The sequence below is a fragment of the Polypterus senegalus genome, chromosome 7 (genome assembly GCF_016835505.1).
Source record: "Polypterus senegalus isolate Bchr_013 chromosome 7, ASM1683550v1, whole genome shotgun sequence".
Classification (NCBI taxonomy): Eukaryota; Metazoa; Chordata; class Cladistia; order Polypteriformes; family Polypteridae; genus Polypterus; species Polypterus senegalus.
In genome coordinates this window covers 189,072,317-189,087,344 of record NC_053160.1, presented here as the reverse complement: position 1 = coordinate 189,087,344, position 15,028 = coordinate 189,072,317, and the positions used below count along the sequence as shown (strand labels likewise).

The following is a 15,028-nucleotide window of genomic DNA, read 5'->3' as shown; positions in this document are numbered from 1 at the left end:
TGACTCCTATACTATCGGCTACGTAGGTACGCCGAAGGGGTCCAACATGGGAGCTGTGATATCCTTCAGGTAAGCTAACAGCAGTCCATCAAAGGTTTTCATGACCCCGGATGTCAAAGATGTACAGCTGATGCCAGTCGAGCAGTTCTGGTCACAGACTCCAAAGGTCTGCAGAGGTGGCCGTAACTGAATACCCTTAAAAATCACAAGCACACCTGAGCCACACGTAGATTTCTGCACACGCCGCTTGGCCTGGACATGACTTTAATTCCTGGCTGGATTGCATGTTCTCCACGTGTTCATGTGAGTTTTTACAGTTGTGCTCACTGGTGATCTGCTGACTCTGATCTATCCCAGTCTGAGGGGTGACTCCCTGCCTTTGACTCTCAACAAGAGAAAATGGGTTTATAAAATGGATAGATGGATGGATAAATGATTTGCTTTAAAATGTGAAGGAGATCAGATTTGAATAATGGCAGGCATTATCATTGGACATAAATTGCATACACGTCCCTAGGGCTGTGAACACTGAAAACCAGTCATTTCTGGTGCATGTGATACATTTAAAGCTGAGTAACACAGTGACTGACTGGCAGTGGTGCAGCATTTATTGTGGCTGACTCGTATGCCGAGTTTAAACCGCACATCCAGCCATTGCCACAGTGGTCCCCGTGTCTGTTTGTTTTTCTCCTGCAGGTACTCCGATTGTCCTCTCACATCCCCAAAGATCTTTGTGGTAAATTAACTGGTAACTCCACATGGGGACTTTGCAAGTCTGAACACGGCTGTGTGTGCGTAACTGGACTTGTCCCTACTTATTGAAAATGTGACATTCTTACCTATTATGTAAAAATGACTAGATTTGGACAACTACTAACTATTAACTTTTACAGTCCATGGCTGCAGAAAGTTCCAGAACTTGTAAAATAAAAAAAGTGTAAATGCTATAAATCACAAATCCTTTGTACCTTTCATCTGCTTTCTCTGGACGAATGGCCATGACTGATGACTGCCCCTCCATCTCTCTCTCTCTCCCTGTATGTTAAAGATATAGAAAGTCAATGAAAGGAAGGACACCTCCTTGGAACACAGAAAGACATATTTCCTTAGACTTCATAAAGTCATTTGTCTTACTTGAGCTTTAAACAGCCACATCACCACAGAGATTATCAGTAAGATAGCAGAGCTGCCTTATTGCCTCTGCTCCTATAAAAGGTGTCACTCCAATCAGAGCCGTGCACCCTCGACAGAAACGCTCCCGCAGCCATGGCATTCAACGGCACCTGGAAGGTCGACAGAAACGAGAACTATGACAAGTTTATGGAGCAGCTTGGTAAGTCTGACCTTCTCTCTCACTCTTTGGATGCTTGACGTGATGTGCTGCTCACATTTAAACAGCCATACGAAGGGGAAGAGCACAACACAAACGTGTCTGTTGGATTAGAAATCTTATTGCATGGAGCGTCTTTTCATGCTGAACAACAGGTACAGTGAAGATGCCTTTATATTTCTAGAGAGTGAACAAGTTGAGATGAAATGATCTGCTCAGCGTGATACCAGGAGTCGGGGGGGAGGGAGCGACTGAAGTGACAATCTTTGGAGTTTATATAGCGCCTTTAATACAGCGCACACCACACTAGGGTGCCCTATAATTACAGTAAAACCATTTGCATGTTTCTGCCTTGTAAAGTAAGTCACTTGGGGTCACAACAACAACACTGGGGCAGAGAACTGAGCCCCAACCTTATGACTGGATATAGCGCCTTTATATACTTCACACCATGCCAAGGTGTAACATATTTATATACTATTATATATCTGTAGATAGATAGATAGATAGATAGATATGAAAGGCACTATATAATACATAGATAGATAGATGTGAAAGGCACTATATAATACATAGATAGATAGATAGATAGATAGATAGATAGATAGATAGATAGATGTGTAAGGCACTATATAATAGATAGATAGATAGATAGATAGATGTGAAAGGCACTATATAATAGATAGATAGATAGATTCATAGTAAAATCCTTTCCAATAATTGTGTTGTGTCCTGTGGCGGGTGAAGTTAGCCACACAGTAAGACCGTGACAGAGACGTCATACAGGACCTTATAATATTGCACACCATGCCAGGGAAGCTTCAATATAAATTCATATACTGTTGCACCTTCTTCATAGTCCACACAATTCCGAGGTGTTCTCCATTTTGTGTTCCCCTATTGTCTGCAGTATGAGCGTGGACTGGTGAAGTGGCTCACTCAAGACCTTACAGCAAAGGGGAATGAACCTCAACACAATGAACCCCTTTGCCTTCCAGTCCATCGCTTTAACCGCTAAGCCACTCTGTGCAGGTTTTCACGATTGTGATGGCACTAGTGTCTATGCTGTGATCCGTCTGGCATTCATTTAATCTTGTTGTCATTTGTGGCTGCTGTTTAAGGTTCCCTTGAGTTAATTAGTCACCTTTTATTTGGTAAAAAGCACCATTAAAGTAGGCGCCATCACAACGTCCTGCTGACTGAACACACAGAAAGACTACAATAGAATATAAAACTGACATCATGATTGATAGAACGGTGGCACAGTGCTTACTGTTACTGCCCCATAATTCCAGGTCACTGGGGTTGACTGTAAGCTGGGTGAAGATTTCCACCCACATCCCAACATCCTGCAGCTTAACCAGTAACCGTACATTGTCATTGTGAAGGTGTCTGTACATTTATGCTCGGCTATAGGCTGATAGTCCCATCTGAAGCTGCCATGATGGACTCCACAAGTAAAGTGATCTAAAAGTGAGTTGAAAACATGGATGGATGGAGCTGAAAGCAATTACCAAGTTGTATGACAAGTGGGTGGTGCTATCAACTAAAGACCCTGCTTCTGTATGTCTCTGTATTTCCACCATAAAACTGGAACAAGCAGCGACACTTTGAGTGCACACCGAGCTTTGACTTGCGCCATTTTTTGTTTTTCATTTCATTTTCAGGAGTCAATGTCATGAAAAGAAAGCTGGGAGCTCACGACAACCTGAAAATCACCATTGATCAAGATGGAGACAAATTTACTATTAAGGAGTCAAGCAATTTCCGCACAAAGGACATTGAGTTCACCCTTGGGGTGGCCTTTGACTACACAATGGCTGACGGCACTGAACTCCATGTAAGAAAACATAAACCCAGATGTGAATGTTATGTGTATCATTTCGTGTTATGTGTATCGAACATACATCATACAAAATATATAGTGCCATTGAGAGTGGAAATGTTTCACAAGGTTTTGGATGTCTTATCCGTTATAAAGGCATTCATTTTACTTTACATTAATAATGGGATCTGAACCCACAAAGGGTTCCGGGTTTGAAGTCTAACGTCTTAACCACAACACTGCACACCTACACAGGCTTACTCAAGCACAGGCCCAGCGTTCATTTGGGTGAACCAATGCAGGACAGCGAAGTCGGACAGAAGCACCTCTCATGAAGCACAGCAGCCCAGGTCGCTCCACCATGGTTGCTGCATTAACTTTGTCTGTCATCCAATGCCGCCATGGCTATTTTCTTGACAGACATGCTACATACTACATTCTTTTGGCTGTGCTGCAGCTCGTGTTTGCGCTAACTCGTACAAAGTGCTTCACGGTCACTGAAGTTCTTTTCCTGTCAAAAATGCCATGTTTGATTGCCAGTGTTCTTTATGCCCACACAGCTGTCATTTTCCTGTCAGCCATGACTCGGCGTGCCACTTGCCACAAGAAAGACCCAAAGTTCAATTTTGTGGCTTGAGGTAGCCCACACAACCAGCTCGTCGGTCATGTTACGTGTATCACAAAATAAGCCCAAGACCAAGTTTAATGGCCAAGTGCTTTGTTAGTTTATGCCTGGCAGACAACCCTTAGCATTTTATATATAAAGATGGCATTAAAACGCACACCCTTATCATTTATTCCCAGCCCTTATGTATACTTAATGCTACATCACCAGCGTGCTGACAAAGTATGAAAGGGGATCAGCATGGTGTCATTACTGGAGGACCACACAGTCCTGAAATGTGAACAGAAACACCTACAGGGGGCGGAGCAGTGGGCGTATGAACCAATAAGAATGACGCTGGGCGTTCTTGAACGCTACACACGCACGCGCACAAAATGCTTTTACCGCGTTTAAATTTTCTGGAGACTCACCTCTCTAGGACACAAACTGTCCAGGCCAAAACAGTCCTGTATAAATACACCCAAAATGAACTAAATATTATAAATACACCCAAAATGAACTAAATATTACTTTCCTCCTCAAAGTTTAACAACTGAGTATCATGTGCCTCGTATAAATGGGGTTTGGGTTGCATTTCCTTTCGCATTTCGGCCGCGTATAACTGCGACAAAACAAACACGTGATGTATAAATATAGGAAAAAGTCTGATCAGCCAAACCGGGCGCATATTATGTAATGAGCGTATGGCCACCCTGCTGTCCACACTGAACGTACACGCGTTACAAACGACACACACAACGCCATAAATCCACCAAAACCAACACGAATGGCCAAACTGCGGCCCGCAGTCTCGAAAACGAAGTTGTCTATAAGACAACAAACATGAAAATGACGAAACCAGCAAAATCTAACATTATGTTACAAACCTGTCCAAAAATGATGCCTCTGCAGTTTCAGTATCATTTCGAAAAGTGTCATTTTAACAATTGACTTTCTTACCTGAACGTGATGGACGACTGTCCTCCGTCGAAGAGCCGTATCGTTCACATTTAAAGTGCGCGTTGATGCAGGGAGCGAGCCTCGCTGATAAGAAACATCTGATTGGTCAGATCTTGTGTCTGTCTTGAGTAGCACTTACATGATTGGCGGTTAAACGGACCTGAGCGCGCAGTGTTCAGAGCCAAAATGTGTGCAGTCACTACTGTGATGAGGAGTTAGTAAAATCAAAAATGCTGAATAAATGACTATTTTAGTCAACTCTAAATACAGACCAAACTATTTTTTGTTAAAGAACAAGTAATGACATCTGTACGGGACAGCCCCGAGAGATATGGTAAGTGTTGTTGTCGCCCTTATCGTTGTAGGAGGCCTGGCTGCGATGTCTACTTGTGTAAAACTGGACGCCTTGGGTAACATTTCCACATTGTATATATTCATAATTTTAGAATACGGGCAGCAGAAAGTTAAAAGGAAAACGAGGAAAAAAATATCGGCGAGCCTTTATAGTAAATGGCGCCTTTCAACCAGTGATCTTTTAGTAACAACAACAACATTTATTTATATAGCACATTTTCATACAAAAAGTGCTTTACAATAGAATGGCTTTACGACGAGCAAGGGGAGTGTTTAATTTTACAGAAGGGTCTGTACGGGATCGTGACTTCGTCTGTAATTTCTATCTTATCTCAAGTGATCTTTCTGCCTTTCAAATGGAGGCCGCGCCTTCTTGTCTTGATGTCCGCGCTGCATGTTTGGTTCAAACTCCAGCCGTCCTGCTGCGTGAGCCGCCTTAGCTAAACATCATTATCGCTGGAGTTCTCATAAACCGATGTGTTCATTAATCAAATTAGACAGGTACAATTCTGCAAAAAAAAAAACGAGTTTGACACGTACACCCCTTTGATTCAATATTTATCTATTTGTTGTCTCTGAAGGGCACATGGACCTTAGAAGGAAACAAATTAGTTGGAAAGTTCAACAGAAAAGACAACGGAAAGGAGCTGCTCACCACCAGGGAGATTGTGGCAGATGAGATGGTGCAGGTATGTGAAAACACTCTCTTTGAAAACTATTTCATTTTATTCAGTGGTTTGTGCTACACCTCGCGACTCTGCTCGGGATAAAGCGGGTTGGCAACATGGTTTGTGTCATCATGCTTTACGTATTTCTTTTTAAACAGAGCTACCATTATGATGGAGTGGACGCCAAAAGGATTTTTAAGAAGGCTTAAGGACTTTGGTTTCACAGACCTGCTCTATGTGACGATCCACTGCTGTCACAGAATGGAAACTATAAGCCACCAGCCCAATATTGACTCATGAATGTCTTACAACTGTAAAAATTGTATACAGATCCTTACACACATGTTTTGTACAATTGTGTGCTTTTTTTATATAACGAATTTTATACACTTGACTGAGCAACATGTCTGAATGGAGCGAACAATAAAATCTGACTCGAAACACGCCGTACTGCCCCCTTTTTATGGATTCCTCTCTTCTAGTTTTTGGGGTGTGCTGGTGGTAAGGGACCCCACTTCTATTTCTGGTCTGTAGGGAGTTTGATGCTCTCCTTGTGTTGAGGTGATTTTACACTTTCAACTTCCTATCGTCTTTTTTTTTTAGTTTTGAAAGCGGAACATTACAATGGCATCAGTGACGTTCGGTGAGGTTCATGGCTGGTGACTCCTTCAGAGTCAGATTTACAAATCTATGAACCCCAAAGAGTCGCTTATTGACTATTCAATTGGCAGCCAGCATGCACTTTGCCTACTGTCTCAGTCTTTACACACACATCGATCGGTAAGGCGCATATTTGGCTAATAAAGAATGTTACGTCGATAGCAGCGAGAGAGTGCATTTGCTCCTCACCCTCCATATGTTCTGAATTTGCTGTTACAATTCCACAATTCACACTCATTCAATACAAATGAAAGTATAGAGTGGCATACAAAGGGAAAACGAATGTCAACTTTGACCCCGATTGAAATATTTAGTCGCTTTTAATTCCGATGCTTTAATCAGTTTTAATAGAGACTGTTCAACAAAAGAGAGGGTTCATCCTTTTACCGCCCCTGGATGAGTGGAGTGGACTGTGTAGTGTAGCATTTGGTCTCTGTCTGGTAGGGCAGATTAACAGGGGCACCATGAGAAGGTTTGCTACGTGCCCCCAAATTAACCCCTTAATCCAAAGAAAAACATAGGTTTGCGAGGTGGTGAGAGACATGACTGTAGCCCTCCCAGTGAAGATCTTCCTACACCTCAAGAGCATCTACCCAATGGAACATCCCGAGCTAGGTGGGCAAAACAAGGGACGTCCTATTTAGATGGGGCCTCACAACAAGCGCTGAATGTCCCTGTGGTGAGCCCACCCAAACAACGGGCCACATTCTCCATGAATGTTCCCGAGGCCCTACATGTAACGATGAAGATCTTAAGGATGCTAATGGTGCCGCTCTTACGTGGTGTGGGAAACAGGCCGGACACAGACAGGTAGGCATGATGTTAAGCACCACAACACGTTTATTTACAATATACAAGTGGGAAACGCACACAACCCAGTGCCGCAGTGCCAAGCACCCTCAGTCCAGGCCCTTTCCTCTCTTCAGGCCGCCTCTCTCTTCTCCTACTGAGCTCTGTCCTCTTCCACCCGACTCCAGCTATTGAATGGAGGGAGGCGGCCCCCTTTATAGTTACCCAGAGGTGCTCCAGTTGCCTCCTGGCAATCCCCAGTGTGGCGGAAGTGCCGGCTGTGCCACGGGAAGCACTCCGGGTGTCCCCACTCCTCTTCCCCCCAGCACTTCCGGGTGTGGCGGAAGTGCTGAGGTCCAGGGCTTCAAAGCTTTGTACCCGTGGCCCCCAAAGGTACCAGGGCGGTTGCCCCCACGTGGTCTTGGCGAGGCATAAGCCCTTCTCCGGTCCTCCTGGGCATCCCGGCCGGGTCACAATGTGCGACACTGGATATGGCAGTGGCGTGATAAGAGATGATGATGAACAAAATAGAGAGAGAGAGAGAAAAAAATGAATGTTTTACTTAAAGTTAAAGTTTAGTTTTTAAATATTGGATTGTTTTTTTCTTAGTCTGATCCCATTTGTTTTATAAAATTGAAAACTGTTTCTGGTCTTTACCTTTATTTGTAAATGAAGTCCGTGCGCCTATCCTTCTCCACAAAAATCTCCGTCACTTTCTTGTAAAAGTCCTCCTGATTTTCCTTTAATCTTCCATTTTGACAGTCAGTCGGAACAAACAATAAAAATAAAAAGCGGCCCACTGCAGTGTACGTGACTTTCTGAAGTCGCTAAACTTATTGGCGCCTCTGCGTTGAACGGGGGTCCTCAATCACGGTCCTGGAGGGCCGCAGTGGCTGCAGGTTTTTGCTCTAACCCGGTGTTTCCGATGGGAGTGTTAGCTCCGTGGAAATATGTTCTTTTATATTGCGGCGTTTTAATAACCCTTTAGTTAAATAAGTATAAATTATAACGGCGATAGGCGGCAACAAAGTCACAGAAAAGACAGAATATACTTAGCTTGTTTAATGCGGCTTACGTTGCTATAAAATGACAGGGAAGACCAGTCACATTTCATCTTTAACCCGGGGAGTCGGTCGTGTAGAAATGGCTTTTTTCTGTCACAACGGAGGTGGCCTTGGAGTCTAGAGCTTCCACTCCCGCAGGTCTTCAAAGCTTGGCAAGGTTTCAGCGTTCTTTTATATTGTGTCCACACGACCAAATCCCCCAGTACAATGCCAAACAAGGTAGACAAACTTAGGCTAAGCAGCAGACAGTCAGATCATATACAGTGGTGTAAAAAACTATTTGCCCCCTTCCTGATTTCTTCTTCTTTTGCATGTTTGTCACACAAAATGTTTCTGATCATCAAACACATTTAACCATTAGTCAAATATAACACAAGTAAACACAAAATGCAGTTTTTAAATGATGGTTTTTATTATTTAGGGAGAAAAAATCCAAACCTACATGGCCCTGTGTGAAAAGTAATTGCCCCTGAACCTAATAACTGGTTGTGCCACCCTTAGCAGCAATAACTGCAATCAAGCGTTTGTGATAACTTGCAATGAGTCTTTTACAGCGCTCTGGAGGAATTTTGGACCCCTCATCTTTGCAGAGTTGTTGTAATTCAGCTTTATTTGAGGGTTTTCTAGCATGAAGCGCCTTTTTAAGGTCATGCCATAGCATCTCAATTGGATTCAGGTCAGGACTTTGACTAGGCCACTCCAAAGTCTTCATTTTGGTTTTCTTCAGCCATTCAGAGGTGGATTTGCTGGTGTGTTTTGGGTCATTGTCCTGTTGCAGCACCCAAGATCGCTTCAGCTTGAGTTGACGAACAGATGGCCGGACATTCTCCTTCAGGATTTTTTGGTAGACAGTAGAATTCATGGTTCCATCTATCACAGCAAGCCTTCCAGGTCCTGAAGCAGCAAAACAACCCCAGACCATCACACTACCACCACCATATTTTACTGTTGGTATGATGTTCTTTTTCTGAAATGCTGTGTTCCTTTTACGCCAGATGTAACGGGACATTTGCCTTCCAAAAGTTCAACTTTTGTCTCATCAGTCCACAAGGTATTTTCCCAAAAGTCTTGGCAATCATTGAGATGTTTCTTAGCAAAATTGAGACGAGCCCTAATGTTTTTTGCTTAACAGTGGTTTGCGTCTTGGAAATCTGCCATGTAGGCCGTTTTTGCCCAGTCTCTTTCTTATGGTGGAGTCGTGAACACTGACCTTAATTGAGGCAAGTGAGGCCTGCAGTTCTTTAGACGTTGTCCTGGGGTCTTTTGTGACCTCTCGGATGAGTCGTCTCTGCGCTCTTGGGGTAATTTTGGTCGGCCGCCACTCCTGGGAAGGTTCACCACTGTTCCATGTTTTTGCCATTTGTGGATAATGGCTCTCACTGTGGTTCGCTGGAGTCCCAAAGCTTTAGAAATGGCTTTATAACCTTTACCAGACTGATAGATCTCAATTACTTCTGTTCTCATTTGTTCCTGAATTTCTTTGGATCTTGGCATGATGTCTAGCTTTTGAGGTGCTTTTGGTCTACTTCTCTGTGTCAGGCAGCTCCTATTGAAGTGATTTCTTGATTGAAACAGGTGTGGCAGTAATCAGGAAATTGAACTCAGGTGTGATACACCACAGTTAGGTGATTTCTTAACAAGGGGGCAATTACTTTTTCACACAGGGCCATGTAGGTTTGGATTTTTTCTCCCTAAATAATAAAAACCATCATTTAAAAACTGCATTTTGTGTTTACTTGTGTTATATTTGACTAATGGTTAAATGTGTTTGATGATCAGAAACATTTTGTGTGACAAACATGCAAAAGAAGAAGAAATCAGGAAGGGGGCAAATAGTTTTTCACACCACTGTACCACGTAGGCCTTTTAGGGCTGACCACAGCTGTTCTTGTCTGTCTTTATGCTTTGCCTATCCCAGCACTTCTGAAAGTTGACACCCTGTACTAAAGCTGGCTCAGCTCTTCATGGCATGTTACACAGAAAAAGAATGAAAAATACATTTAAAGAGAGCTAAAACAGATACAGTGACACAATTCTTAATATTATAACAACCTTAGTATAACACCCGGTTGCTTAATTTGAAAGCAGTTCTTGCCAATAACTTAATTTCATGGCTTGTTGGTGCTTTAACTCTGCTATGTCAGCTCATTCTCATATCCTCGATTTTCTTCCCCTTTCTAAGGATATCATCCCAATGATTTGAAGGTTACAATGGAGGAGTACTTCTCAGTCCTTCACTTTTTTCTCTTCCCTTTCCTTCCAAGTATTTAAGTAAACCCAGCAGTGCACGATAAATCCACACCGGTGTAAATGGTAACAAGCTAAACGGAGAAATGCTGGTCTCTTTTGTCATTTGCATGCTAATTAGGAGCAATTAAAAACAAGATTCCGGCTGTTTTAAGACTAAAATGAGTAACAAGGTTTCAACATCTTAACGAGTGAGACGACTAAGGTGAAACAGAAGTGTCATTTGAGCAATAAGTGCTTCTTATTAAGCAATTGGGTTGGAACAAAAACCTGCAGCGTGACTGAGGACCCCCGGCGTAGAAGAACAGCAGCGAGCACCTGTTTGGCTCACATGCGCCCCCTTCAGGACGGCACGGTACTGTCTGCCTCACCTCGTGCCTTTTCACTGCGGCTTTATGTCCGATCAGCAAGACTAAATATGTCACACTGTATTATCGTAGTATTTCCCTCTACTTACCCTTTACCCGTTTCCTCAGGGGTAAGTGTTCTCGTCAAGTTCGTTATCGGGTTGGTCTACTGTTGCACTTTAAGATGAACGCACACACAGACCCTCACCACAACAGTGCTCCATGAATGACACACACACACGCTGATTAACCCTTAGCACTTTAAACCACACAAGTGCTTTAGGACTAACAGCCTGTCATTCAGCACTTCAAGAGACTTACTTATTATCGGCACGAACAACAATACGATGTTTTAATGATATCTCAGACCTAAATATTACTTTTGGTCTACAAGAATACATTTAAACATACAAAGACTCAGCACTCTTGACTATCGGCCATTTATCAGCCAAGAAAACCTTCTTTATCGTATTGTCCCTAACTTTTGAGTGGTGCTCTCACTCTCAGCCTTATAAACCTCGCAGCACAGAAATAATGGCAAAAATCCGACTGTCACTGTGAACTTATTACTTCAATCACTCTAGACATTAAGACAAAGCATAGAAAGTTAAAAGCAGCAGGGTAATTATTACAAGAATAATAATAATAATACCACAAGAACAAAGAATACTAGAAAATAGGTAGTGATAGGATAGACTGAATATAAATAGTCTTTAGAAAAAAGGTAGAGATGACAAGGATGAATGTCCCAGGGAGGCGTTTGATTTAGCAATCGATGTTCATGATGCCTTTCTGACGACCAGGGCCGTCTTCGTCAGTTCCTCTTCTTTTTCTGTACTTTCTTCTTCTCTTTGCTTTTCTCTGTCTGATGTTGCTTTCAAACCAAGTCATATTTACTAGGAAGTTTCATGCCGTGGTTTCCCAACACATGACTGTTCCATGCACCTGATTGGCTGGCTGTCAATATGATGGATGAATTTTGCTCCCCAACAACAACAACAACATTTATTTCTATTGCACATTTTCATACAAACAGTAGCTCAAAGTGCTTTACATAATAAAGAATAGAAGAATAAAAGACACAATAAAAAATAAACATAAGTCAACATTAATTAACATAGAATAAGAGTAAGGTCCGATGGCCAGGGTGGACAGAAAAAACAAAAAAAAACTCCAAAGGCTGGAGAAAAAAATTAAATCTGTGGGGATTCCAGACCAAGAGACCACCAGTCCCCTCTGGGCAATCTACCTAACACAAGTCAAACAGTCCTCTTTGTATTTAGGGTTCTCATGGAAGGACCTGATGATGATGGTCACGTAGACTTTCTGAGAAGGTTGGCATCCTTCAACATCTGCAATAAGATGCTGCAGATGTTCTACCAGATGGTTGTGGCGAGTGCCCTCTTCTACGCGGTGGTGTGCTGGGGTGGCAGCATAAAGATGAAAGACGCCTCACGCCTGGACAAACTTGTTAAGAAGGCAGGCTCCATTGTAGGATTAAAGTTGGACAGTTTTAACATCTGTGGCAGAGCGACGGGCACTAAGCAAACTCCTGTCAATCATGAAGAATCCACTGCATCCACTGAACAGGATCATCTCCAGGCAGAGGAGTAGCTTCAGTGACAGACTGACAGACTGAGGAGACCCCACACTATGAGACTCGGGGGGTAAACGTTAACATTATTTAAAGTTATTGTCTGCTTTTACATGTATTTTTATTACTATTTAATTGAATATTGTTTCTTTGTATCAGTATATACTGCTGCTGGATTATGTGAATTTCCCCTTGGATTAATAAAGTATCTATCTATCTATCTAGACTTCTGGCTTTCAGTCCCTCAATGTTGGAGCATCATGACGCTTTGAGTAGGTGGTGGTGGCGCAGGCCGCCACCACAAAGAAACCGGAAAAAGAAACAGAAGAGAGAGTTGGGGTCAGTATGGATTTTGGAGCCATTGTGAATAGTTATTATGAAGAATTGAACATACAGAGCATCAGGATTAAGTGAAATTGAAGTTATAAAAAGGCCATGTTACAGTAATGTGTTCTCAGCAGTGTTTTAAACTGCTCGACTGTATCAGCCTGGTGAAATCCTATTAGCAGGCTATTCCAGATTTTAGGTGCATAGCAGCAGAAGGCTGCCTGCCTCACCACTTCTTTTAAGTTTAGCTTTTGGAATTCAAAGGAGACACTCATTTGAGGATCTGAGGTTACGATTTGGAATATAAGGTGTCAGGCATTCCGATATATAAGATGGAGCGAGATTATTTAAGGCTTTATAAACCATAAGCAGTATTTTAAAGTCAATCCTGAATGGCACAGGTAACCAGTGTAGTGACGCTAAGACTGGTGTGATGTGTTCGGATTTTCTTTTCCTAGTTAGGATTCTAGCAGCTCCATTCTGCACTCGTTGTAACTGATTGATGTCTTTCTTGGGTACTCCTGAGAGGAGTGCGTTACAGTAATCTAGTTGACTGAAAACAAAAGCGTGAATTAATTTCTCAGCATCTTTCAATGATATAAGAGGTCTGACTTTTGCTATGTTAAGCGAAAAAATGCTGTCCTAGTGGTCTGATGAATATGCGATTTAAAATTCAGATTACAGTCAAGTTACCCCTAAGTTTTTTACTTCCGTCTTAACTTTTAATCCTGATAACCTCATTGTATCCATTATTGCCAATTACTAAAATTTCAGTTTTCTCTTTATTTAGTTTGAGAAAATTACTATTCATCCACTCAGAAATACCAGTAAGACATTGTGTTATTGATTCGAGAGAGTCGGGGTCATCAGGTGCTACTGATAAGTACAGCTGTGTGTCATCAGCATAGCTGTGGTAGCTCACGTTGTGCCCTGACTTAATCTGACCTAACGGAAGCATGTAGATTGAGAAGAGCAGCGGACCAGGATAGAGCCTTGTGGACCACCATATCGGATATCATGTGTCTTCGAGTTGTAATTCCCATAACTAACAAAGCATTTTCTACCTGCCAGGTAGGATTCAAACCAATTTAAGACCCTGCCAGAGAGGCCCACCCATTGACTAAGGCGATTTCTAAGAATATTGTGATCAATGGTGTCAAATGCGGCACTCCCCAGGTAATAAAGCTCTTTGATATTGCCTCAGTTTTTCCTTTCCCAGGCCGTAAACCCAACTGATGTCCCAGATGTCCATCCGTAATATAATAATCGCTAGCCTGAGGTATCAGCTCAGCATCCTTTCCCAGGCTGTAATACCAAATTCGCACTAAGCTGTGAACAAGTGTTATAAAAGTAGGGTGTAAGGGAGGAAAACCTGCTTTAATTTGTCTTAGTTCATCTGTTGTCTTGTCTTGAACAAAATATAATGGCAACCAAAATGTACAGATTTCATACACCATAACACACCACAGCTGTACTTATCAATAGCACCTGATGACTCCGACTCTCTCGATACACTAACACAATGTCATACTGGTATTTCTGAATGGATGAATAATAATTTTCTCAAACTAAATAAAGAGAAAACTGAAATTTTAGTAATTGGCAATAATGGATTCAGTGAGGTTATCAGAAATAAACTTGATGCACTAGGATTACAAGTTAAGACGGAAGTAAAAAACTTAGGGGTAACCGTTGACTGTAATCTGAATTTTAAATCGCATATTCATCAGATCACTAGGACAGCATTTTTTCACTTAAGAAACATAAGTAAAGTTAGACCTCTTATATCACTGAAAGATGCTGAGAAATTAATTCACGCGTTTGTTTTCAGTCGACTAGATTACTGTAACGCACTCCTCTCAGGACTACCCAAAAAAGACATCAATCAGTTACAACGAGTGCAGAATGCAGCTGCTAGAATCCTAACTAGGAAAAGAAAATCCGAACACATTTCTCCAGTTTTAAAGTCACTACACTGGTTGCCTGTGCCATTCAGGATTGACTTTAAAATTCTGCTTATGGTTTATAAAGCCTTAAATAATCTGCTCCATCTTATATATCAGAGTGTCTGACACGTTATATTCCAAATCGTAACCTTAGATCTTCAAATGAGTGTCTCCTTAGAATTCCAAAAGCTAAACTTAAAAGAAGTGGTGAGGCGGGCAGGAGGCCTTCTGCTGTTAGGCACCTCAAATCTGGACTAGCCTGCCAATAGGAATTCACCAGGCTGATACAGTAGAGCACTTTAAAACACTGCTG

General features: G+C 42.2%; 1 protein-coding gene across 2 annotated transcripts; it reads left to right on the top strand.

Moving 5' to 3' along the window:
* The first annotated feature begins 1,259 nt into the window (after positions 1–1,259).
* Positions 1,260–6,197, top strand: fabp2 (fatty acid binding protein 2, intestinal). Of its 2 annotated transcripts, XM_039758076.1 has the most exons (4): positions 1,260–1,333; positions 2,998–3,170; positions 5,655–5,762; positions 5,900–6,197. In XM_039758076.1, the coding sequence occupies exons 1-4, from the start codon at positions 1,267–1,269 to the stop codon at positions 5,948–5,950; spliced, it is 399 nt and encodes a 132-aa protein (XP_039614010.1). In that variant the 5' UTR covers positions 1,260–1,266; the 3' UTR covers positions 5,951–6,197. The 2 variants fall into 2 exon arrangements, 1 of the variants encoding a protein (XP_039614010.1); XR_005634262.1 differs by lacking the exons at positions 1,260–1,333; positions 2,998–3,170 and adding an exon at positions 4,860–5,053.
* The last annotated feature ends 8,831 nt before the right edge of the window (positions 6,198–15,028 follow it).

Excerpts from the sequence above, each read along its gene's own strand:
- fabp2 (XM_039758076.1), top strand. The coding sequence starts at position 1,267 with ATGGCATTCAACGGCACCTGGAAGGTCGACAGAAACGAGAACTATGAC. Across the intron at positions 1,334-2,997 it reads CAAGTTTATGGAGCAGCTTG|GAGTCAATGTCATGAAAAGA; the intron begins GTAAGTCTGACC and ends TTTCATTTTCAG. Across the intron at positions 5,763-5,899 it reads TGGCAGATGAGATGGTGCAG|AGCTACCATTATGATGGAGT; the intron begins GTATGTGAAAAC and ends CTTTTTAAACAG.